Source organism: Falco naumanni, chromosome 8 (genome assembly GCF_017639655.2).
Source record: "Falco naumanni isolate bFalNau1 chromosome 8, bFalNau1.pat, whole genome shotgun sequence".
NCBI classification, from domain to species: Eukaryota; Metazoa; Chordata; class Aves; order Falconiformes; family Falconidae; genus Falco; species Falco naumanni.
The window spans coordinates 1,185,349-1,210,989 of NC_054061.1; the positions used below are offsets into that span (position 1 = coordinate 1,185,349).

The window sequence follows — 25,641 nt, forward strand, 5'->3', positions numbered from 1 at the left end:
AAGATGAGGAAAAATGTCATTAACATGTAATTGTTGCTTAGGTTCAGTATGTTGGATGCTTAATCTGCATTCAGTGTTTTAAGCTTACCTTTTTTATTTCAGAAAAAACAAAGGGAGTTTGAGGAATACATTAGAGACAAATACATTACTGCCAAAGCCGACTTCCGAACACTATTGAAAGAGACCAAATTTATAACATACAGGTGTGTACCATAATGTCAACAAGGGAGTCCTCTTTTTATTGTGCTTTTCCATGTTAATGGCAACAAACTGATGTATTTTTTTTTCCTAGCATAAGTTGATGTCTGAGTTTTACACATTTATAACCTTTCATAACCTATCAAAAAAAAGAAGAAAAGTCTGCGGCAGCTGGAGACCTCTTTCTGCTTTGTTTTGACATTGCTGCTGCTGGCCAACAAGTAATGAAAATGAGACTAGCACAGGTGTGAGGTTCTTTTTGGCTTTGGGATGGTATTCTGTGAATACTACTTTGAGCTGTCAGGCATTAAATTTATTTTGTGGCGACAGCCATCTTTCATGTTTGTATTAGTCCTTGGTTTACACTCAGGAGGGATCAGTACTGGAATGAGGACTCTGTTTAAGGACTTTGGAGTAGACAGCAAAGAAATATTTGCTCTATTGAAATTTTATTTACAAAAATCATAATTTGCCTGGTTTCTGTGGGAGGGAGGATTTCGTTGAAAGGGTGTGCCTTGCAGGTGGATAGATTTACAAAGCAGTTGGCTGATACAGAGTCTTTGAGTATGGACCAAAACATGTTTCCTATCAGAAATGGGAGTTCACTTAAAAAAGAGAAAATGAAATTAAGGTCTTCAGAACCCAACGACCCAGATGGTTCCTTTGCTGTCAGCACTGTAGTGTGCTGGGTTTCTGGGTTCAGGTGGGGCTGCTGCCAGCGAGCTGAGTAGCAGTGCTCTAAGCTGGTGCTGTGGGCACAGTCGGTCAAGCTCGACTGTAGTGGAGACTTCTTCATCCAGATTCTGTGTTTGCTTCTTTCAGATCTGGTTTTGGGTTTTTGTCCCCTCTAGGTTTTAGCATTTGTATAGTTCGTGTAGTGCTGTACTAGGCTATGTCCACAGCCAGACACAAGCCTTTCGTGGTGCTTAATTAATGTAGCACAAATGTAGGCAACAAGCCTTTATTTCCTGTGCATAGAGTACTGTTGATGTGCCTAGTCCTGACCTAAAGCAGCATCTTTCTAGCTAAGAAGATACCCAGCTCTTTGTACCCTTTCCCTGCTTTGCCTTTCCGTTGACTCACCGGTGTTTCCTTATGGTGAGGGCAGCTCCTCTGAGGTCACAGCAGCCGCCGCTGGGAGCAGGGTGAGTTCCCGGTGTGTTCTGTGCGTCCTGGACAGCTGTCGGGTGGTAATTGTTATGCTTGCTTTCAGATCCAAAAAGTTGATCCAGGAGTCAGATCAGCATCTGAAAGACGTAGAGAAGATACTACAAAACGACAAGCGGTATCTGGTACTTGACTGCGTACCAGAAGAGAGACGCAAACTCATAGTCTCCTATGTAGATGACCTGGACCGTCGAGGCCCACCTCCACCACCCACAGCTTCAGAGCCTACAAGACGAACAACAAAATAGTTATGAAATACTCTTAAGCCAAGGGTATCTGTTAAATCAAAAAGCTTGCATGAGCCATCTGTCAGGTTTATACATATACATTACCGTGAATATATTGCAAAACCATCTGAGGAGCAGAGGAAGAAGCAGCATTTGTGAACGTAAAATGGTCTCTGGGGGGGAAAAACCAACAACAAAAAAACCCACGCTAAAGGTATTTATGAATTTCTTTGGGACATGACTGACAAAATCCGAACATGTGGGCTGTGTTTGGTAACTTCAGATCTCAGAGCAATGCAGTATCTGTATATGAGGTGTGGATGTCTGATATTTGGAGACATTCTTCTCAGCAGTGTCATACATGTGAGTCCGAAGGATGATCACACTTGTGGTTTGAACTTGTGCTACGTGTGTGCCACCAGCTTCCTAATGGTTACCCGCGGTCCCTGGCTGAGGAGGTGAAATGCTGTCCGATAGCTTAAATTATTGATTACTGAAGACAGTGTTCTGGAAACACAAGTCCCAGTCCTCTGCTTGCTTTCACCCTTGTAAATGGAACTAAATCCATTAAAGCCAGAGTTAGAACTGAGAGAGGAGAATTAGAACTAAGAGACCAAATTAAATTTGTTCACAGGTCTGCTTTGTTCCTTACCCTATCCATGAATTAGAAGCAAAATGAGGTTGCTCTGCCCAAGTGAAGATTTATCTGATAGTTTTTACTCGAAGTTGGAAACACTTGCTAAATAACAGTGGTTACTGGAGCAGAACAGGACGGTTGTATAAACACATTTTTATTTACGATAAAGTGATCTTTACATACTTCTGGATTAGACTGTGGATTTCCCCTCTGGGCAATTCTTGTAAACTATACTCCTGTTTTGAATGTTAAACTTGTGTTTCTAAAGTTTAATTTTGAAATGTTGGGATTGTTCAGTTTATGTATTTGAACTACAATAAACCAACCCTTTTTATATATGGATTGTACAGGCCTAATACCAATTTTTGTTGGATTTTGGTGGACTTGTGAATTTATGAGTAAAGCAAACAACTGAAGTCATACTGCCTAAATTCTTGGCTGTGTTTGGCAAAACAGCACCTGTGGCACTGCGCGATATTGCATTAAACTTCAGCAGCAGCATTCCGGTTGGCATACATCCAATAGAGTGCCAAGCAAAATGGTTTTCTGGTTTAATTCTTTAGTCCTTTGCTTAAATATTAGGTGATAGGAGTGGCAGTGTCAAAAGTATTTCCTTCTCTCTCTTCTGTGTTTGGCATGGATCTCTTCCTCTGAGTTGGGGGCTGGGGAAAGATTGATTCTTCCATGAGAAATTGTTTCCCAGCAATTGCTGTTTTGGTAGCCAGCCATTGGGACTTGCAGTCTGAGCACCAAGACAGAAGGTTGTTCACAAAGATCTGGACAGCTTGGGAGGGATTTTTGCTGCTGACATTTGAAACATTTCTCCCTAAGTGCAGGGCAAGCATCCCTCGTCTTCTCCCGATGCCCGCCTGCTCCATCAGCGTGGCGGTGCCCCAGCCGTTGGAAACCAGTGTCAGGTAATGCCATTGCTGGGTACTTAAAGTGGGATAAGGAGGATTGTAGCTTGCCTAAGGCCAAAAATGTGACACCCTGCGGGAAGTGTAGTTCCTGCCTGGAAAGAGCAACAGTTACTGTACACCCACCGTGGGAGCGGGGGGGCTGCGGGGTGATTGGCCAGGGCTGAGGGGAACCCTGCCTGCCTCTGCTGTGCGGGGGTGGCAGAGCTGCCCACGGGTCTGCCGTCACTGTCAGACCTCGAGAAATCCCGTCCTGTGGCTGCTGCTGATAAACTTGGGTTAGCAAGTCTAGACCCTCAGCGGTTTTAATTTTTACCGAATTCTTCATGTTGTATTTGAATGTCGGATGTCTTAAGCAGATTGCCAGGTGTTTGTTCACTTCTAAGAACAGGAGTGAGGGGCACGAGGGGGACACGAGGAACTGGCGTGGGAACATGGTACGAGGTGAGCCAAGGACAAAACTCAGTTTGCTGCTTAACAGCAATTCAGGATAAAAAATCATTGGTTCACTGGGCTGCCCTGGGCCATGCGTGGGGAGGGTTTCACAGCCCACCCCCCCACCACGGGGGTCCCTCATTGCCCCTTTCAGGCCAAACTGCCACAGCTTCTCCCAAGGACCCTTTGCCAGGCCGGTGCTGATGGAGCTGCCTGGCCATGCCCCAGCCTTGGCCCAGTACCTGCCGCTGGCCATCATCCCCTGCTGGCTTGGAGTCCATATTGTATTTTCCCTGCCTCTGTTATTGTCACCACTATTGTCGTCACTCTCAATCTCCTGGCTGTTTTTGCTGCCTTTCCTTAATCTTGCGCTCTTAACATACTTGTTTTAAAAGCCACTGTTGGTTCCTGTGCTTCTCTGGCAATCACAGTCTTGCCAGCCAGATCCCTGCTGGGCAAACAGAACAGCAGGAGTGTTTTTAATTTTTAATTTCTTTAAAATCTTTTTTTTTTTTTTTTTTTGTATGAACAAACTAAGTCTACTAAGCCACAGCATGGGCAGGCTTTGGTAGTGAAGGGTCAGATGACTCCAGCAGACAGCAGTGATGCTAACAGACAGGTCAGCTTGTTTTGGTGCTCAGCTGCTAATAGTGCAGAGTCCTCTGAACCCCCTGGGCGCAGGGTGGGTGCAGGGGGGACCCCGCAGCAGCCCTTGCACCCAGCATGGCCTGTCTATGCCTGCCAGCTGTGCAGAGCCCTTGTGTCCCCTTGAGTGCCCTCTGGGCAATGATGCCGTGGCTGGGACACGGAAGGTGCCCAGGGTCAGACGCTGGTGGTGGGGATTGTGGCGATGTGCCCGCGTGCTGTGAGAGCACCACATCGCCCTGCTCTGGCAGTAAATAAATATCTTTTCACTCAGCTTAGTGCATCCCTGGAGGAAGCCATGCATTTTTTATGGATGTTTTAAAATATGGTTAACTTGCTCACTAAATAAATAAGATTGCTATTAATTTTATCTTGTTTATGGAGACCAGATGTTCATTAACATTTATTTATCTTCTTATTCTGTGGATAAAGCAATTATGCTTAACATACCGGGCCCCCCCAGTGCAGGGGGTGCTGCCATGGCAGCCGCGACGATGCAGCTGGAAGACACACTGGTGATGCATGACATGGTGGAGCTGGTCCCCTGGCCCTGCAGCACCTCGGGCATGGTCCCCTGTGTCCCCCAGAAGCAGATCCTTGTCTGTGGGATCCTTGTCCAGAGAGAAGGTTGGGCATAACAGATGCTGATAACTTTTCTAGCACCTTTTTTGCCGCAGGCCTGCAGCTCCCCCAGTACATCCCTGCTGTCATGCTGCTGCTGTGGCTGAGCGCTCACACGGGCTGGCAGGGCAGGAATTAAAATTAAGCGAGCTTGGGAAAGGGAAAGAAACTCAGATTTTGAAAAGCCAGACTCCTTTTTGTGGGTTACAGAGCTGCAGTCTGTCACTGGCAGTAGTTTCAGTTTCCCGGGTTTCAGTTTCTTTCGGGGCCATGTTGCTGTTTCCAGCTGCTAAGCAGAGACCCAGCGCTGCTCCGCAGTTTGTTCTTTGGTTTCCTGCTTTGGGAGCTGGCGCTCAACCCAGGGCTTCCCAAGGGATCTCAGCCAGTCTTGTGATGAGCAATTGACGGGGCACCGTATCCCTGTTTCTTCCCCAGACAAGGGGCTGGCAGCACAGGGGATCCCTGGATGGCCGCGGCAGCTCCAGGGCTGCACCACCCACGCAGCCAATGCCGCCTGCGCTCTCACCGCTCCTGTCCCAGCTGCTGGGGATGGTGCCAGCCGGTGCCCTGCCCTACAGCACAGTGCTGATGGCCCTAAGGGCGGCCAGGCCACCAGCTCTGTAACCCTGCTGTCCACCCACACCGCTCTCAGCTGCCCTGGGCCGTGATACACCATGGTAGGATGCCTGACTCCTGTTCTTGTTATCAACGGTAAGTAGGTATCAACTCTGCAGCGCTATTCCTTGTTGCTTTCTTCATGTTTGTTCCACAAGCTTTTGGAATAAGTTATTATTCCCATGTGTGAGGTGGCTGCTGCGTGAGTCAGTGCCTTCACAACAGCATTTCGCACTCGTACCCCACCAGAGCCAAGCTGTGCTCAAGTGCCATGTGGGAGCAAGCCAGGGAGTTGCAACAAAGTAATGGTGAGACAGGTCCTTCCAGAAAAGTGAGAAGAAAAGACTATTTATTATAAACCTTGTGATTTTACTTCGATGGCACAGCTCCCTGCACTGCGGGAAGGTGGCTGTCACTGAGCAGTGGTTATGCCCAGTGGCTAACAACAGTCACAGGAGCCTAATTTTATCCCATTCCATCTTCACTTGTGGGAGTGAATAAGGACTCCCAGTCTCAAATAATCTGTTTTAAATTTAATTTTGATATGCACTGGTTTTCTAATGATACTTCACGGATGTGCCATGGCTTCCTTGGTGCAGGCGTGCCGGCAGAGCGGGGTGCTGGGCTGCACGGAGCAGTGAGCGTGGCCGGGGGGACAGGCCTCGGCTCAGGCGCAGCCCCAAGCGGGCTCTGCAGCAGTGCAGGAGAGCCCTGGGTCAGGGAAGGGAGGATGGATTTGGTGGACTCTGACACAGGACCTTTGGAGTGCTGTCCCAAAGGACTTTAAGGACATGGGGGACTTTAGCTGCCATGAAGAGAGGCATATTTTAAAATGCTTGGAAATGAGAGCCGCGTGCTTTGGACATCCCCTGCCACCCCTTGTAACCCTGTCAACAGCAGCGCAGCCTCAGCTGTGACCAGTCCGTTCCACAAGCTGGCTCGGCAGTGCTATACATGTTTTCCACAGAGGTAAGAACAAACGTGGCTTTTTTAAATGTCAAAAGCTTTGGTGGAAATTGCGAAGAGCTATCTGAGTATCCGGGAGTCACCCAGAGGCTCTTTGGAAGAAACTGCTCATGGAGCCGCCCCAGCTGCCCCACACTGATACGCACAGTACACCGAGGAATAAATCCAAGGCTCGGATCCGTGCACATTCTAGTAAATTAAGGTCACGCAGTTAATGCGAAGGTAAATGAGTGTCTGTTTGAATAACATTTCCTTGACAGTATAATCCATGCCCTGCAGCTTCTAATTAGGTGCCGCTGTTTAAATTCATCATCAAGAACAACAGAGAATTAGCACCCAACTGCAGAGGAACTGACAGGTCCTTTTAATGCGTTATCAAATAATGAGATTTGTCCTGCTGAAGAGGGTGAGCTGCTGGATGCTCCCTGTGACTTACTATCAACCACAGCCCTCCCACGGTCACCCCACGTGCCCTCTCCTGCCCCGTGCAGCAGGTTGGGCCAGCACAGCATGGCACAGGCAGCGTGGGGCTCTCCTTTGCCGTGCCACACGTGGTGCACCAGCCCTTTGCACGGGGCAGGGCAGGCAGTGCGGTGGGAACCACTGACCTGCGGCTCACCCAGGCAAGCTGTTCTGCATCAGATCCTGCTTTAGGCTTATTGTAAAGCCGACTCAGCTATCAGCAGTGATTTCAAAGGGAAAACAAAAACAGATTCTTCCTGAAAAGCACTGCAGGAGCTGCTGTTCCCTGTGCCAGGCAGTGGAGGGTGAGCCCTGGCCTCAGTCCCTGTGATGGGTCGGAGGCATCGGCACAGGGTCCAGGCAGGGAGAAGGGCTCAGCCCCCACCTCATACCACTGACCTGTCAGCTTCAGCTGAAATGCTGCTCAGGGCCAGGAGGATGCTAGGATATGTATTTACTAAGCCTGTGTGTGGAGCTAAAGCTGTGTTTGGTTTCCATGAGATACGGTGTTTGATCAGGCTGCTGAGTAAGGGCTCAACAGCTCACCCAGAGCAGCTGGCTTACAGGCACAAATGCCCCCGTGGTCCTGCAAGTGCCGTGCGAAGGGGAGCCCTGCGCCCATTAGCTGGTGCCCATGGCTTCGGCAGAGGGACCCTGGGGAGATGGAAGTGCTCACTGCTGGCCTTGCGCAGCCGAGCCAGCCCGAGCCAGGAGTCTTGATGGGGTCTGACTCGTCCCCCAGGCACTGCCACCACCGAGGAGGGTCCAGCAGCTCCTTTTTCAGAGGCTGGGCTGCAGGGCAAGAGTAATAGCCCTCGTCACGCCACACAGCCCTGTTATTGGAGATATTTAGTGCTGAGCCTGGGCTACGGGGCTTGTATCTGGGATGTGATAATGTTGCTCCCTGCACGAGTGAGCAGGACATCGTCTGTGGACTGTCAGCTGGCAGGCTGCCCCTGAGACATAGTGCAGCATTGGGCACCCAGCACCAACACTGCTTGCACAGCATGCACGCTGCCCCTCAACAGCATCCCTTAGGACCTCAAATGCCCCTCTACAGATGCAGGAAGTGTTCACGATTGCGGCTGGATGGATTTCTGCATGTGAGCATCAAGGGCCAGCTGAAGTACCAACCACACCGGGTGACTGGTTCACCAACTGAGGTAAGGCTCGCTGCAGCAGGTGAGTATACCAGTTCCCAGCCTGGTTGTGGGCATCTCCCCTCCTCAGTGCCTCTCAGGGTCCCTGTTAGTTCTGCCTTGCTGCTGCATGCTGAAAGTGACTTATAAAAGAAAGCAATACCTTAATGCTACGCACCCTACTGCATTTGGTTAAGCTAAGAAAAAGGAATTAATGCAACAAGTTGTGAGATGGCAGCTGACCCAGCAGGAAGCCCCCTGGGATGAAGCACAGGCATGGCCAGTCATGGTGGCTCCTCCCCCATCAGCATGGCATCGGCACTGGCCCTGGCATGCACTTGACTACCTCCCTTCACCCCAGCGTCTTCAGGAACTACTGTGCCCTGCCACCAGGTAACACGGGGTGTGTGCAGAAGTGAGGCAAACAGCACCTTCCCCTCATGGGAAAGGCCCCCCACACCGCCAGGCTGTGAGTGGGGGGGAACAGAAACCACCTGCGACAGACGGGTACCAGGCTGAGCATCCCTCCTTCGGGGCGGGCACCCTGCAGTTTGTAGCCATTGCTGCTGGGCCAGCGCGGTGCAGGATGCTGTTGGACAGTGTGGCTTCCAAAAGCAGCTGTTCCTCCCGGCTGGGGCTGGTGACGGTCACTCTGGCACAGCTGCCAGTTCCCTGGCACTGCAGCCCGGGCCGTGCCCCCCCTGTGCCAGCAGCACTAGCCCTCCCCACACACAAATGCATCCTCAGTGGGATGGGGTCATGTGTGACCAAGCCATGGGAATGTCTGCCTTCCGCAAGTCCTTAAACCACTGGACAAGCAGGGCACATCCCACTTTCTGCACCCTCCCACACCCACCCGCAGCGGATGTGGGACCGGTGGGACATCTGCTCCACCCCGCTGCAGCCCCTGCACCAAGGACTGACCCTCGCCAGGCTGCGCCAAGCTGCGGGGGGAGGCTCTGTTCCAGATATTCCACTGCCCTGACATCCTGTACCCTCAGCAGGGATGCAGGACCCCTGGGATCTCTGGGACGCCCCCCAGCCCCCCTTCATCAGCACAGCCCTGACAGCCAACCTCTGACCAGGGGCCTGCAGACACGGTCTGGGTGCCGCAGAGCTACCGCCCAGCATGGGGAGGCACAAGCAGCGATGCCACACAAAGACACATTTGGGACAACTTTACTTCTGATGCTAGAGTGCAGGCTTTCTTTACAGGAACCAAAAAAGAACATTTACTTTTTTAAAATGGTTCATTTACTCTTGCTGGTTTTTTTTACCATTTCATTTTTTTTTAAAAAAAAAAAGGTACTCCTGAAAGCCATTGCTTGTAATAAATATTTAAGCCAGTGCACTTCGTTTTTTCCCTTGTGGTCACTCCCCTGAAGGCAGCAAGCTCTCCTTGCTGCTGCCCTGCGCCGGTGCATGAGGTGGGGAAGGTGGGCAGGGGCTTCGCCTGCCCGGGGCACGGTTGGGGGTCCTCGCTGCTGTGCAGCTCCTGGTTTTCCACGCGGTCCCTGTGCTCCTTGGGTAAGTGGCAGTTAGTCTCCCTTGCTGGGTGCCAGAGCTGGGAGGCCGTGGTGGGACACGCTGGGGATCCTCATGGTGCCTCGCGGAGAGCCTGGCCCAAAGGGCACTTTGCCCGTCGAGAGGCGTGAAAACATCCCTGCAGCGGGGCAGGTACTGGTGGGATGCCTGTGGCCCCAGCGGAAGGGATGCACGGCAGGGCCACTCTTACAGAGCCACTTCTAAAGTGACAGTGTTGAATTTTTTTAATTGACTTTATTAATTTGCTTTTTGTTGCAGGAGCAGTTTTTAGATTGACTGAAAATTCAGTGGGTTTATTGTTTTATTATTGAACAGTTGCTCAAGTATAAGAGGGACCTGAACAATCTTTAGAGTAGAAAGGGGCAGCCTTGCCATGCAAAGAGGAAGAATTATTGTTTTTATTACTATTATTATCATTATTATTATGGTGTAGGACCACAGACAGCCTCTCTCTGAAGCAGTCAGGTGCTAACAGCAATATATGGTTGGTTTCTTTTTTAGAAGGTCATAAGTTAGCAACTTATACTTTATCTTTTAAAAAATTGAATAAATAAATAAATAAATTTAAAAAGAAAGAGAGAGAGAGACAGTCACAACATGCAAGAGCTTACAACAGAACAAGTAGAAATGACCAAAGCAAAAGACAAGAAATGCAGAAGGAAAGCCCGGGTTCAATTTGGTTTGCAGTCAATGCAGTTTGGAAGCATTATTTATAAAGGTATTTCATATACCAAAAAAGGCACCACAGTATCTACAAAGCCAAATCCTCGGGAGAGTGTCTGGGGGTGGGGGAAGGCAGCAGCCTGGCTAGAGCAGACACGTCTCGGTGCGCAGCAGATCCCCCCCTTTAAGCTTGTCCATTGCAAATCTGAACTTTTCCATTTTATGTTTGGTTTTGCTGTCTCTGTTGGTAAAAACACAAAATGATAATAATAAAAAGACAAACGTGAAAACCAGCAAAGGGGATGATGTTCTGATCTCGCAGCATGACAGGTGGAATATTTCTAGGATCAAGTTTAATAGGATGAGCGTGGGGTGACTGTGGCCAGAACCGCTCAAGGGCCTGCGGCCACTGTCCCCACACGCCCCCATCCCCCTGCTCCACAGCCAGCTGCCGCCACCCCAGGGACACCGGGGTGGCAGCACAAGCCTCACACCCCACACCCCCCCCACACTCACCCCCCATCTGCCATCGCTCCCAACACACAAATGAAAGAGAAATAGGGTGTCTGCTGGGGGTGCCCCCGCTGCCCCCCGGCGCTGGGGCACGGGTGCATGTGCCTCCGCACAGCTGCCGTCTGCAGGGCGGCAACGGAACAAAGGGATAGGAAGGAAGAAGGGGGGGGGAAACAAAAAAGAAAGAAAGAAAAGAAACATTTGAAATCTTGTGTTTACTAGTATTCAGTACATGAGATTCCTAAAGAACAACTTGTCCTCCTAGTTAACCTTGTCCTGGAATATATACAGGTTATTTGTTGCTGCCACGGCAATGATATTCTCAGAGGGGTGCCAAGCTGTGTGCAGGATCTTTTTGCTAAAGTCCAGACTGTCCACGCTAATTTCGTCTTTCCTCCGCTTGCCGCCCACGCAGACCTTGCGGGGCTTGAGGATGGCGCGGGGTTTGCTGTTCTCCCGCGAGGCCTCCAGCGTCACGTCGCGCTTGGTGTTGCGGTCGAACATGCGGAAGAAGTTGTTGTAGGAGCCGGTCATGATGACGCTGCGAGGAGGGATGAAGGATGGGTCACCCTGTGCAGCCCACCCGGCCGTGGTACCCCGGAGCTGCCCAGCATGGGGGGGTGGTGTGTTCCTGTGTCCCCCTCAACCCAGGGAATGCACATGGGGGAGGCAATTCCTTTCAGGATAACAACGCATATGGATATGATTCTTTATGGCAAAGAACTAGCTGACCTGAACCGAATGATTTTCACATGTTTCTAGAAGCAAACCTCCTCGTAACTGGGGGCAGACTGAATATCCAGGGGCATAATGAGATCGCATTAGATTTGGAATTTGGGCTTTAGGTCCAGTTGTGCCTCGGTAACTCACCCTGATGGTTCAGAGAAAAAAAATGTGGCAATCCTGACAGGTCAACCGGTCTTGCCACCTTCTGCCACCTGCTTCAGTGTGAATCGTTTTGAAATATGGGTGGACAGCTGCCACTCCCCGAGTCTGGCAATCTGGAGCTAAATGCATCAACCACCCTCCTGCAGGATGATGCAGGACAGGACTGGAACCCATCCAGGAGAGAGCCAGGACCCCACAAGACACCCCCTGCAGTGCCTGGGCATGGGGCCGTGGGTTTAGGTGATCCCAGCGATCCCACAGGGAAGCTCTGCAGAGCCCGCACCCAGCCGAGGGCCGGGGAAGGGACCGCAGGGGATGAGGGAGCCCCGTGGGGCTGGGTGCCAGGGTGCAGCTGCCACTGAACAGCTCACAGCTCACCTGTCGGACCCGTTCCAGACGCACTCAAACTTGTCGAAGATGCAGTCGTTCTCATAGAGCGAGCAGAGCTTGCTCCGCAGGTAGTCGTGAACCTGCCGGCAGGGAGGGATGGGGCATGAGATCCCTGCACCAGCTGGCACGGCACAGCAGTGCCAGCCCAGTGCTCGCTGGGGGTGAGCCCTGGCTCTCCCACGGCCGTGCCAGCAGCACTGGCCACGGCCCGTTATTGTGTGCCCTTGACCATGGCCACCCTTCTGCTGTAAGCAGCAGCAGTACCACCGCTCCACATGCAGCTCAGGCAGTGCCAGGCCACATCCCCAGGCAGAGGGTAGCAAGGACCTGTCACTTGCCTGCCAGGCAGCCCTCCTGGCCACCAGCACCTGAGCTTCCCCTCCTCACCACCACCCAACCTGGGGATGTGGGTTACACTTCACCAGGCCACTCCAGCCCGCACTTAACTGTTCTTCATTTGCTTTCCATGATTTAATGGCACAATGCTGCCATCCATCAGGTTTGTACCCATCCCCCCTGCCACTGGCCCGGGAACACGGCTTGGGCAGGAGCACCGTGGGTGCCTGACCATGCCACACTCACTTGGTAGGTCTCGATGGGCCGGTTCTCCATGTTCAGGTCCCACACTTTGACCGTGAGATAGTCCCGGGTCATGATATACCTCCCACTGTGGCTGAATTTGACATCAGAGATTGAGGAGATGATCTCGGAAAAAAACGACCGGTTACTTGGGTCTTCGGGCTCTTCAAAAACTGTGGAAGAGGAAAGGATAAGTGCTGGCACCAGCCGAGGCAGGAGCTCCCTGTCCCCAGGCCAGGGACCTGCCACCCTGCCCTGGCACCGCAGGATGTGGGCAGTGAGCACCCCCGGAGCCACGCTGCTGCACGGCAAAGGAGGCTCTGCTTTGGCCGGGGAGACCTATAGGCGGCACCTACCTATAGGCGGCACCTACCTATAGGCGGCACCTACCTATAGGCGGCACCTAGCTGGCGTCCCAGGGCACCCCCGGCCCCGGAGCCGAGCAGGGAAACCTGCATCCCTGTGGGATATCACCACAGCAGGCTTCTGGGTTTGGCCTAGACCAGACAAATGCCCGTGTTTTAAGGACTTGACTTGGCACAATTGAAACTCCTTTGTTTTTAACACATGCAATAAGCAAGCAAGACCATTGGTGACCAATCTATCACAGCACCACAGAAGCCCAGAAGATTTAGAGCCTTGCGTGTCACTTCTGCTCTCTAGAAATCAATGTGCAGCGTAACGAAAAGTCATGTAAATATTTTATAGCCCCTGCAACCTACAGATTTAACCTGATCAGTCTTTGAATAAATCACGGTGTGAACAGTTTGAAGGAGACCGATGAAGCTCCAGATTAAATGTATTTACAAATCTGATTTCGTAGTAACATCAGCTGGGCAAGTATGGCTTTAAAAAAGCATCACAGAGATGCATCAAGAGAGACGCTGCCACCGCAGGGACATCTGCCCAGCCTCCTCTTTCCACCTCTGCAGACAGCTCTCCAGCACAGCACTAAGGGATACTGCTGGGGAGCACTGAGAAGCTCACAGCGCTTCACTTCTCTGCTGGAGAATAATGCTGTTGCCAGCTGCATTTCCTCGACCCTTGTCCCCAGCACCGAGGCAGCTCTACAAACCCTCTGCCATGGTGGCTGCTGGCTCCATCCTGGCAGTGGCCAGAGCAGGGGACATGCCACAGCCGGCTTGGCCACTCCATGCCTCGGAGGCAGCGTGCCCTGCACAACGCCACCCGAGGAGCACCGGCATGTGCTCACATTTATCACCCCCTCAGTGAGCCCTGTGGTACTGACACCTGAATTCCTGAGCACTGTGGAAAAAATGCCTGAAGTGCCAGTACAAATGACCTCTCTACAAATCTGAAATGGCATTGCCCACAGCAGGACCCAGCTCTGGGTCCTTTAATCACCAGCAGGAAATCTGATGACACGTCAGGTTTTTTAAATAAGAAAAGCGACAGCAACAAGAGAAAATAAAGATCTGAGGCAGTCTGTGGAGAGCATCGGAATGCCATGACTTGTCTTCCCTGTGATCACCACAGGTTTGCTCACATCAGGTCGGCTGGCTCCGTGAGGTTTGATTTAAGGGCTGCAGCGTTTGTCACGGACGCGTGTATGTGAGCTTATGCCAAGGCTGAGGTGCTCTCCAGTTTATAGTACAGGGGCACGAGGAAATTGTTGCCGGTACTGTAGAAGTAGAAAATGTTAAATTGCAGATCAACTATCAAACAGGAAAGGCCCCACAGAACATACCCAAGAGCTGTGGCAGCACCAAGGCAAGTCAGCAAGGGTGAGATGTCCGTGGTACGAAGAGGGCTGAGAACGGCCCTCCGGCACCAGGCACCGCATCCCCCGGCACGGCTGTGGGAGCCTTCCCACTGGCAGAGCACCACAGCTGCCCTGCCCCTGCCAGCGCCCTGCTGCTCCCTTCCCCGGCCATGCCAGAGCAGCAGGGCAGCGAGGGCTCCTCTGTCCCTTGTGCCCAGCACTGACGAGGAGCCAGGGCTACGGCCGTTCCCAGGGTCAGGGTGGGAGCGTCAGCCCCAGCCCCCTGGGACAGCAAGGGCAGCACCCCTGCTGTGCCCAGGATTGTGCCCAGGGCGAGAAGGCAGGAGCCGAGCGTGGGATCCAGCTGTGCACAGCGGAGCCTGGCGCAGGACCCGCTCCCCTCTGCAGTCCGGGGTGCAGGAGCTGTCGACTGTTTAAAACGCAGAACGTTTAACACGCACAAGTCTGGTACGGGCTAAATGCGTTTTCCCTGTGCTGGTCTCCTTGCCTGCCGTACTATGGCTCTGATACTGCGACACAAAGCCCAGAGGTACCAAACGCAGAGAACAATCGTTCAAGTGGCACTGCTGAAGACGACCCCCCCAAGCTGCTGCCTCTGCAGCCGCCCTGCACCCGAGCACCCCCTGCCCAGAGGGACCCTCTCAGGGCAGCTTCAAAGCAAATGGGTTTTTTCACTCATTCATAAATTTAACCGCTCAACAATAAATTTAACCCCAATTCAAGCCCTGTCTTTTCTTTCTCAGTCCTCATTTAAACTCTAATCATGACAACTAGCAAGTCAGAATGGAAAACCAAAAGCTGCACGGGGCCATCACCAAGCTTGGGCTGGGCTGTGACTGCCACTCAGGTCCCCTCTGCGCTCGGTGTCACCCCCTCAGCTCAGCCCCAACACCTGCCCTGTCAGAAGTGAATGATCTGCTGGGTGGAAACTGATTCCAGATGAAGACAGGAGAGCGCTGCAAAGACAAAGAGGTTTCCCACTTTGCTAAATGAGCTCAGGGTGACACAAGAGGCTTGTTCTTCACCCCCCTGGTGATTTTGCACAACTGACTAGTTAATTCTTAGTCTGAGGTCTTGCCAGGCCTGTTACTGCGTGCAGCAGGACACGGTCAGCTCCTGCGAGGGGCTGGAGGAAGGAGATGGTGAGTTTCTAGGGGCGACACTACCTGCCCAGCTCTGCTCCAGCTGAAACCTGGGACACAGAGCTCAGCCCAGCTCAGCCCAGCTCACCCTGCAGCTTCCCAGCGCTGCGCACAACTGGCTTTCTCTACACACAGAGTTTTCTGACAGGGAATCAGATCTCCATACTCTACTTATAGAACCTTTTTCCTCTATAAAAGGCTTACCTGAAAAAATAGGTAAAGAGAACGTGCCGTCACCAGGAACACGGGAGCAAAGGTGTTTTGCTGGAGCCTGGTGTGGCTTTGCAGAGCTGGCATCTTTAGTTTCACCCTCGCCAGTGCCAATGGCATGTGGCAGCCCATGGATCCGTGTCCCTCCCTCTGAGCTGACAAAGGTGATTCCAGGGGTGAGACCAGGCCTCTCCCAGCCTTTAGAGGACACCTGCTCACCAAGCAGCAGGGTCACCAACCAGCAAGGCCAGACCATCGCCCGTGGGACACGGGCATCTCAAGTCAGGGCAGGCAGCTGCTGAGGGAACAGTGCCACAGCACATGGCAGGCAGCAGCAGCCCTAGGCATCACCCCAAACCCACACCCCTAGGTGGGAGAAGTTAATTTCCTCCAGATGTGGCTATTTTAACCCTTCACTCTCCCTTCTTTGGAAAGACACAGCTAGCAGAGCCCAGCTCTACACTCTCTCCTCCTCCTCCTCTCCCCACTCCTTCGTGCACCCCGAGTCTCAGGTCACACCAGATGACTGGTGGCATTAACTGACCTGTCACGTAAAAGGACTTTGGATCCATCAGTCCAAGTTCTGTCTGAGCAGGCAACTCCCACGTAGCAGTTACTCCCTGACAAGCTTTTGAGGTGTTACTGGTGGCCACCAGCAAGCACACCGTGGGTTTAACTGGCGGCTGTGTTTCAGGACAGGTCCACATTACCTCTGTTAACAAAACAAACCTCCTATGGCAGCGCACCTGCACACGCCATCTCTGCCAGCTCCTGGTTCGCCTGCTTGCTCCCTCGCCCACCCCGCATGGTGCCCACCCTTGGGCAGCACCCGTGGGTCAAGGAGCAGGGTGATGCTGGCCCAGGGGCCACGTGCCACTCACATGTGCAAGATGGCCCATCTGGCCTGTACGCTAAAAGCGGTGGAGCCACCAAGTGCATAAGCCCCGGGCAGGGCAGCTGACCCCTCTGGATTCCAGCTGAGGCTCCAGTTAATCTGGTAATAAATGGGCCCCGTGGAAAGCTGGAAGCACAGCAGAGCAGCACTCACATGGGCAAATACATTAACCCTCTGCTGCTTCTCTTGCTTCCAATAAAAAGATGAACTCCACCAACAGTTCACCTATGCAGAAAATGAATCATGAACACCACTGAGGAAGACCTAAGCCAGCACAAGCAGAACAGAGCTTTGCTTTATATCAGAAAAATCAACTCTGCAACCCGCCCCCAGCCCAGCGGCGCAGGAGCCTCGCCACCACGGGCTAAGGAGCAGAAATTACGCGTCTGGTACCAATTTCCCCCCGAACGCGAGTGATTTGCCTTTCTGCCTCATTCTTCCTATCTGTAGCAAGGCAACAGAACATGTTCCTCTTCCTCACAGATGAGGTACCGATGCTTTTGGCAGGGTGCTCCAAGCACCAGCCCAGGCGCTGGCAGGACGGGGGCAAGCTGCTGTCCTGCGGCGTGGCTGGACCCTGCTGTCCCCAGCCCCAGCTGGCACCGTCCCCATGGCCACTGGGCAGCAGGACCACAGCCACGAGATGCCCAGGCCCTCGCCGGTGCCGGTGCTGGCAGCAGCAAGGGCTCTGCCAGCACTGGGGTCCCAGCACACAGGCAGAGGGTCTGAGCCACAGCACTGGGCTGGGCAGGGCAGGGGCTCACAGGAGCTATTTTTGCTTCGCAGCTGAAGGCTTTTGTGTGGCTTTGCTCCTTCTGCAGAAGCAGATCTGGGCTGCTGAGCTCATGGAAAGGATTTCTGAACACTAATTCTCTGTTACACAACAACCCTATTTTTCTCCGACACGGACCAGGAGCTGCTCTCCTGGTGCCAGCCCCCTTTGCCTGCCCTCCTTCCCCAGCAGCCTCCCGGGGGGGATGCGGACCCTGAGATGGCCGAGAAGGGCTGCACAGCCCATGGCATGATCCTGCTCCTCGCAGGGAAAGCAGCAGCGATGCAGAGTCTGGCTGGGGCTTGCCCAAAAGGCAGCAGCGCCTGCCCAAGTAGAAGGGGTGGGGGTGGGGGGTGGCTTGTGTTAGAAACAACCTGCATTAGCGGAGGGTCAAATCTGCATGCTGTCGGTTACCTGATCAAAGCAGCTTTGTGTGCTTCTGATTTCTAACCAAAGCTGAAACTGTTTTCAGCAAAGAATATGTTTGGTAGTGGTGCTGTAGGCCACCAGCAGTGAAAAGACCAGAAGGTAAAGGTCCCCTCTGGGGAACAGGCTGTGCTCTGAGCCTTTTGGTTCAGGGGTTCAGTAGGGACAATCACAGGTGGCTCCTTAAAAAAAAAAAGGGGAAAGCCCAATGCCTTTTGCTATGGGGAAATAACTGCAGTAACCCCCAGCGGGGTTTTTCCTCACTTTCCCAATGTTTTTCAAACAAGATGATTTTTGCTGGCATTACCAGCCACTCCGGGAATCCCGATCTCCCCTCTGGCTTCTCGTGGGGCTTCAGACAACACACGCGATTTCTTTGTGCATGGTGTGCCCAGGCAGGCATCCCCTTGAGGACCACCAACCCTCAGCGCGGCAGCACGCCGGCCCTCCAGCCCTCTGCAGCCCTGTGGGGCAGGCACCTCTATGTGGCAGCTGATGCTCTTAGGAAGCTACATGGCTGGGGGTGACACATACAACGTCACAGATCGCAGGATCCTCAAACAAAATGGGCAAACCAAATTTAATAAGAGAAGCACATAAGCAAAAGCTGGCCGCCAGCAGCAAACTGCATCTATCTAAATAAACATGACTGGGACGTGCAGTGCCATCTTCTGCATTTTTATTAAATATTGACGGTTATTAAATGTCTCCGTTGGAGGATTTGCCTCCGAAAGCCAATGTTGCTTTTCATTTTGAACTTTGATGAACTGTCTCAATTTTGACTTACACATCTGCTGAACTGCAACTGACTGAGGCTGATGCTTCTGAGGGAGGGAAATCAATAAGGAAATGTCACAGGAGAGGTCAAACCAAGTTGGGATTCACCGCTGGCCAGTGTGCTGGCTGAGGGCTGGAGGGACGCAGCAGCACCCAAACAAAGGGAAAAGCCAGCGGGATGCTTCTGCTGCTGAAGTGTCAGGAAAATGAATTTTGTTTGCTCCTTAATTGTATTCTGATTCTCAGCTGGGAGCTGTCACTGTGGGACTGCAAGACATGGTCAGGAAATGTAAGAGAAAAGTGTATTTTGCTCAGGATTTGGGAAAAACGCCTGTTGGTATTTCTGAATCTCCAGCCAGCAATGCAAGCTGCCCTCTCCACCCACTGTACTCCAGCTTAAAAACAGGTATCAGACCACGACCGCAGCTTGAAAGCCCAGAAGCATTAGCTGGTGTGTGATTCCCTGTCGCCTCTAGGAAAGCTATGGCTGACACACACCCGGGTGCTCTCTGGAGGTAGATTATGAGCACGGGACTCCAATATGTTGCACCAGGTTTGTGCATCTTGTTCTCATAACATGATCACACTTAGAATACCAAAAATCTCCTTCATTTCCCACAAGAAATTGCCATTTTCTGATGAAAATTCAAACAAGAACAGGAGACACAGGGGTTCAGCTGTCCAGTCACACTGGCCCTTGTTTCTGCCCTATTTCGCTGCCTTTCAGGCAGATACTAAACCCATTCAGGTCTGTCCCACATTTGCATCTTACTTACAGTGCTGCACTCAGCACAGAGCTGCCTTCCAGGGACTGCTAGGGCACAAGGAACAGCAGCAGGCATTTGCCAGCACACCCATAAGTGCTGTAGGTATTTGTGCCACTATTTTACCAAGCAGTTGCTGATAAAGACAATTTTTCCCCATAACAACCTCCTGACATGTACAGGCTGGGCAGGAACCAAGCTCAGCTGCCTCAGCAGCACCTCACTCATCACATCAGCCTGGTGAGGACCAAGGACCAGGTCCCTACCTGACCAGCTCACTCCAGATTCTGAGGGGGCTCTTCTGCACATCCTGACCCCTGCGGCAACCACAGCTGACAACAGGACATGGGGCTGTTCAGACAAACAGCCTGAAGAAACACAGCACTCCCTGCCTTCTGGCACTAACAGCTCTTAGCGGCTGTGCACCAGCATCCAGTGACCCCTCAGATCCGCTACTGCTGAAACATTGCTGGGGGGTCTAACATGCTCCCACAAAGGGCAGGGGGCTGGGACACGGGGGAAGATGCTCCTTTTGGGGCTGGGCAGGGCTGAGGGCAGGTGGCCATGGGAGCACCCAGGGGCAGGCAGGACCACAGCCTGGCACATCCGCAGGAGGTGGAAGGGCAGACCTGAGCCCAGGTGCGTCTCCGCACTCCCTTTTTTGGGCTCTTTTCACCCAAAGGGGACCCCGACGCAGCCATCGTGACGGCAGGGGCTGTACTCACACTTGGCGTGGCGGTCGCAGAGGGCGGAGGTGCGCATGTCACACAGGCGGATGGTGCCTTTGCTGCTGCTGTAGACGAAGGTGTTGCAGTGGTGTGGGTGGAACTCGGCGGCCGTGATCACCTCCGTCAGCTCCTCCATGTTGGCTGGCTTGATGTCCACGATGTCTGGCAGGGCGAGTCAAGGAGCCCCAGGTAGCCTGGGCTAGACCCCGCTCCTCCCGGGGGGTCCCCTCTCACTGCCCCTCCAGCTGATGCTTCTGGGCACCTGGGCTTCCCCTTGCCCTGTGCAAACCAGGTGCTCCCGGGGGAGCAGCACCATCCTGGGGCAGAACCGCAGTGCCCAGCTGGCCCTATACCGTGCAGGGAAAGCCAGCATCCATCACGTTTGCTGTGCAGCTGGGGACCACAGCTCCGGCACCACAGCCCAGAGCCCCTCTGTGTGCCACAAGACCCGACTCTGACCATTCACCCCATGCCAGAGTAAACATCTCGTATGGCAGTGCCGGGGCATGGTGAGTAACTGCACCAAAATCAACAGGGGCAAAAAATCCCAGAGCACAATGACCAACAGAAAACTACCACAGCCCAGGGGTGGCTGCCCAGGTACACATAATTTCAAAAATATTTCATGTGCTTGAGGTCACTGAAATGCTGGGTTGAAAACTGCCCGGTGGTGATGTTTCTCCATTAATTCTTAGCAAGCATTTTGGGCGCTGCACTTGCACCTTGGCCAGTCTCCCCCAGGCCATCGAAACTCCCTGAGGTTTTACCCAAATTTAGCACTCCTCATCTTCCTCCCTGAAACCCAGCACATGTTGCAGCCCTGCTCAAACATACCCACTTTGAGCTCCCACCAGCCTGTGACTGCTGAAATTCTCTCCAGCTGCCTAAATCTAGCACATGCCCTGAGGATTTTTCAGTAGGAAATACTATATAAATATCACCAATGATTAGTGCCCCGTTATTATTTCTGATGCGGCTGTTACAAGGGTGACTGGCACAACCTCATTTGTACAGCTGTGACTGGCAGCCTGTCACCCTGCTGCAGGGTATGACGGAGACTGCACCATTAATATTTCTTCTCTCCGTCTTCCCCAAGGCATCTGTCTTCTCCATCACCTGTGGACACCCGCCCCCTCCCACCCGCCCCATGCAGACCCTACAGGCAGAATTCAAAAACGCATCACCCGCACCAGGCGGCAGCAGTCGCGACGATGCCAGCTGAGCCCTGCGCGGCACGGGAGGCGGCTCAGTGTGATGCTGGAACATGCCTGCGCAGACAGCCCGGTGCCCCGCCGGTGGCACGGGCAGAGACGAGAGGGAGGTGCCTTGGTAATGACACCTGGGGACCGGGGATTTCAGACGTTCTGCAGTCAGGTGCACAGCGGGCAGCTATTCTGTACCCGAGCCCCTGCCAGCCCCTGCCGCAGGGTGAAGCTCCTGTACCAAGGAACCGATGGGGGTGCAGGCATGGGGTCAGGCGAGATGCTGCAGTACTTGCTTGGTCAGCATCACGGCAGACATGGGCACAGCTCTGCTGCTCCCCACAGAGCCGGACCCCACAGGTCCCCCCTCCGCCGCTCTCCTTCGGCAGGGACCCGTCTCCCCCGTCCAGTTTTCTCATTCTCTCACTGACACTTGCTCATGTCTGGGCTCCCTGGGCTTTCTCACCCCACTTGCCAGCCGAGGCACCCCCCTCACTGCTGCTCTTGGCCAGGCTGGGACCGTCCCAGGACCTGCTGGGCAGTGTGCACCAAAGGATACTAAAACTTTGATTTGTGATTTCAAAGTTCCACAGGTTTATCCTCAGGTCATCCGCTGACATGTAGGTCTCGTAGTCGCTGTTGACAGAGATGGAGTTGATGTGGTAGGTATGGGCATTGGCAAATACCCGCCGGGGGGTGGCCTCCACCATCAGGTCCATGGGCCGCAGCACGGGTACCTGCAGGAGGGGAAGCACAGCATGAGCAGAGTGTCAGCTCCCAGGGACACGGTCTGGCCGTCCCACCCGACCCCTGCCAGCACCCGGCATGGGGGGATCCTCCACAGCCACAGCGGGTGCCTGCAGAGCACTGGCTGCTGGTGCTCCATCCCACCCACCTCTCCACACACCCCCACCAAGGAAACCTAACGCTTTTCTAAGTGTATGAACAGAAGGACAAGCAAACTCAAGCACCTTCTGCTTTTGAAAGAGGCACCCGTATGGTTAGACTGCAGTGAGAGCCCAGCAAACCAGGCTTGGATCTCTGCTGCAGCAACCATTTCTGCTTTTGAAAAAACAAACAAGAAAGCCACTTCTGCCTTGTTTTGTCACTGTTAGCCAGAATCGGAAATTCCTGGAGCATTTCAAACAGAAATGTATTTCTTGAGAGAGCCAGGTCAGCACCGATTTTTCTTTTTTGCCTTTGCTTCAGATCAGAGTGACAGAGGCAAGAGATGAGAAGAGACAGGGAAAGGGAATGTGCAGGGCAGAGACAGATGGAGGGACTAGAAATGGAGCTACACACATTTGCCTTTAGATTAATAAGCATAACTCATGTAAACATTGGGGGATGGAGAAATGCGATAAGAATAGTGTATGCAAGGAGCAGTGTAAGTAATAACTTCAGACATAATGCTCTCAAGGCAACTTAATACTCTAGAAAGGTGTCACTCTGTGCTCCCGTTTGCCAGCAAGCTACTCCCTCAAGCTACTTCATTACTGTGTATATTATCTGTGTGCTGCCCAAAGAGATTTCCCATGGCTGCAGAGGTGGGGACGGGAGTGTGACAGCCAGCTCGAGTGACACTAGAGCACAGGGACTGCCAGCTCAGAGCCTGAGCTTAATGTGACGAGCCTGCCTGCTAATTCAGCCTGACACAGGCAATGATGCATCGTTTGCTGCTGAAGGACCTTGCTCAGCCATCTGGGGATGGAGGCTCGCGTTTTGCTCAGGGATTACATGGACCGGGCTGTCATTCAGACCGTCGGAAACATGACGGTTGTCCAAAGGGAAAGGGATCCACGGTTACACCCGGCCTCACCGGGCACAAGAATAAGTACAGGAAAGGCTTTGGCAGAGGATTTCACTTGGCGAGATGATGCTGTGTGGCCTGACCACAGCTTGCGGTCCGACCCCAGGCCAGCCCCCGTCCCTGGCAGCAGCCCAGCAGCGTGCGCTGCAGTGCGAAGCAGCCAGGGCGAGCCGGGTCTGCCGGAACAGCGTGGCCAGCTGCAGCTCCAGCGCCGTTCCCTACCCCAGCCTCATACAGCAGCTACTCACAACCACAGAGCTAAAATAAACTCTTCAGCCATGAAAAACCTCCACATGCTACTTCAGAGCCAAATTCTGGGGAGTGTTGTACACCTGGAACTTGGTCCATCACCAGGTAAAACCCCGCAAGGGGAGCAAACCTGGTCATCCGTGAGTATTTTGTTAAGGCAGGACTTTTTATCTGCTGCAGTGGCAAGAATCTGCACTGAAATATGGAAAACAGCAAGTGCCCATGCCCCTTCTCACCACGTGCCGTGAGCTTCTGCTTAAGGGTATCAACAATAAGTACTTAAACCTGAAAGCGCCAACATTTTGAGGCAGGAGCAGCCAGGGATGCGCTGGGAGCACACACCGGCTTCGGGATCTTGTCCCACAACAGTAGAATTCCCAGGGTGAAAGGCAACCCCCGACTCGGGACAGCCAAGGGGAGAGCTGCTGGGTGCAGGCTGGGTGCCTGTCTGGGTTTGATCTCTTCTCCACTTAAGTCTGGCCTGAAGCCAGCTGGAAGCACAGCCACCATGCGGGAGCCTGAGGCGCATCCCTGCGACAGCTCAACCTTGTGCCAGCACTGGCACGGAAACCCCCGGCAGAGGAGATCCTCCAAACCCCTCTCCCCGTTCATCCCGCTCACCACCACAGGACCGCTCTCGGCTGCACCTTCCCTAGTGCGCTGCCTGCCCCAGCAGCGTCCCTCCCGTGCCGTGGGGTCCGTCCCAGTGGCCCACAGGCACCCATGCTGCAGTGCTGCATTGCTGCTTAACATACAATAAAGGAAAAGACTGAGTGGTCCGAGGGAGGACCCCACAGGCTGCCCTGGTGCTGCAGCCACGGGGTCCCCAGCTCAGCTGGGCGGGCAGGGAGCTGCTCGGGGTGGTCAGTGACGGCGAAGAGAAAGCGCCCAACAAATGGGGCAACGTGACAGAAATTGAAACTTGGTTTGGTTTTTTTTTTCCTTTTGAAGCATGCAGAGTCCAAGCTGGTGTCTGCCTAAACCACCCGGCTCCCACTAGCATTGCCATGGCAATCCTCAACAGCACAGAGCCCTCCTCAGCACATCCCGTCTTCAATTACGGAGCCAACCTGCAGGGCAGGCTCTGGTATTATATATACCCATTATTAAAGGGTAATTCAGTGTAACAAACCGCATCAAGTACATAGAGAGGCTGTCAAATAAAGTAAACCACTAATAAATTAAATTACTTTTCGTTTTCAGGAAGGGGGGGGGGAATGCCAGTCATTTTTAATTTAAAACAAAATACGTCTTAATTTTTCTCTCTGCCTCTAGCAGGCACCCCCTGCAAAAGAGCTGGTCCCACTCACTCAAAGTGCACACAACACTCGATTCCTCTCCTTGCCTACAAAGGCTTCCCCTCTCCTGAGTTAACGAGGCACTAATCCTCCCTTGAGCTGTAAAATTCATGCTCTCCATGGTTGGGGGGCGGAGGGAGCCGGCGTGCCCTGGCCCCTTCCCACCGCCAGCGCCGCACATCCTCCTGCCACCCGCAGCTGCTGAGCAAAGGACCACGGCGCAGGTAACGCCGTGTCCGTCATCGCTGTGCTTCACTACGTGCCCCATGTTCTCACCAGGTTTCCCCCATCACTGTCTATGTCCACTGTCATCAAATGCTCCCTGCTCCCAGGGGGAAGAACTTCACCTGGCAGAGCTTCTCCTCAGCATTTACGGTGCTGTGACGGATGTGGCCCAAAGAGATACAGAGATTTGGTGTTCCTCAGGACAACCTCCTCCCCTGCCCAGAGGTGGTCTGCGGCGTGCCGCGTTTTCAAAACACGAGTCAATATACAGGGGAAAATGCTTAATGCCTCAGCTCCTGGGATGGTGTGGTCACACAGCCTCTCACAAGCCCAAGTCCAACGCATGCCAGCTCTGAGCTGCCCCAGGGGCCAGACCAGTGACATGAAGCCCCCAGCACAGCCCTGCAGCAAGATGGGACTCAACCACCTACAGGCAAGGCGAAAGCGCTGCTGGGAATCCTCCTCACGGGGCACGCGGGAGGACAAAAATTCCTCAAGGGTGTGAATATGAGAGGGCTGGCTCATGAAGGGCAAGCCCAGCATGGACAAGCAAAGCAGCAAGACCACCTCTGCCCCAGGAAGCTGCTGCAGCAGCCTGGCATCACCCTGGTGCGGGTCCCAGGGAGTGCTCCTGCACAGCGGTCCCGGCCATGGCTGGTGGGAGTGAGGGCAACCACAGACATGTCAGCACTGGGACCATGCACCCATTTCTGTGTAACAGAGAAAGAGGTTTTGCTCTCAGTTACCTCCATGGAAATCCTCTTGGCACAATAGAGCTCTACCGGACTTAGG

At 53.2% G+C, this 25,641-nt stretch overlaps 2 protein-coding genes across 10 annotated transcripts in view; one reads left to right on the forward strand and one right to left on the reverse strand.

Annotated features, from left to right (window-relative positions):
• The window catches only part of TCERG1 (transcription elongation regulator 1), a 34,834-nt gene extending 32,269 nt beyond the window's left edge, over positions 1 to 2,565 (forward strand). For 5 of the 6 annotated variants that reach the window (XM_040603025.1, XM_040603026.1, XM_040603027.1 and 2 more), the window contains 2 exons: positions 103 to 203; positions 1,412 to 2,565. In XM_040603025.1, coding sequence (XP_040458959.1) covers positions 103 to 203; positions 1,412 to 1,613 — 303 coding nt within the window. In that variant the 3' untranslated portion in view covers positions 1,614 to 2,565. The remainder of the gene's footprint in view (positions 1 to 102; positions 204 to 1,411) is intronic. The other variant, XR_005829244.1, reaches the window with a different exon arrangement.
• An 8,381-nt stretch (positions 2,566 to 10,946) lies between these two features.
• PPP2R2B (protein phosphatase 2 regulatory subunit Bbeta) overlaps positions 10,947 to 25,641 on the reverse strand; it is a 104,606-nt gene continuing 89,911 nt past the window's right edge. For all 4 annotated transcript variants that reach the window (XM_040604561.1, XM_040604562.1, XM_040604563.1 and 1 more), the window contains 5 exons: positions 21,827 to 22,004; positions 20,063 to 20,227; positions 12,611 to 12,780; positions 12,017 to 12,108; positions 10,947 to 11,291 (listed from right to left, as the gene is read on the reverse strand). In XM_040604561.1, the coding sequence (XP_040460495.1) occupies positions 11,012 to 11,291; positions 12,017 to 12,108; positions 12,611 to 12,780; positions 20,063 to 20,227; positions 21,827 to 22,004 (885 nt within the window). In that variant the 3' untranslated portion in view covers positions 10,947 to 11,011. The remainder of the gene's footprint in view (positions 11,292 to 12,016; positions 12,109 to 12,610; positions 12,781 to 20,062; positions 20,228 to 21,826; positions 22,005 to 25,641) is intronic.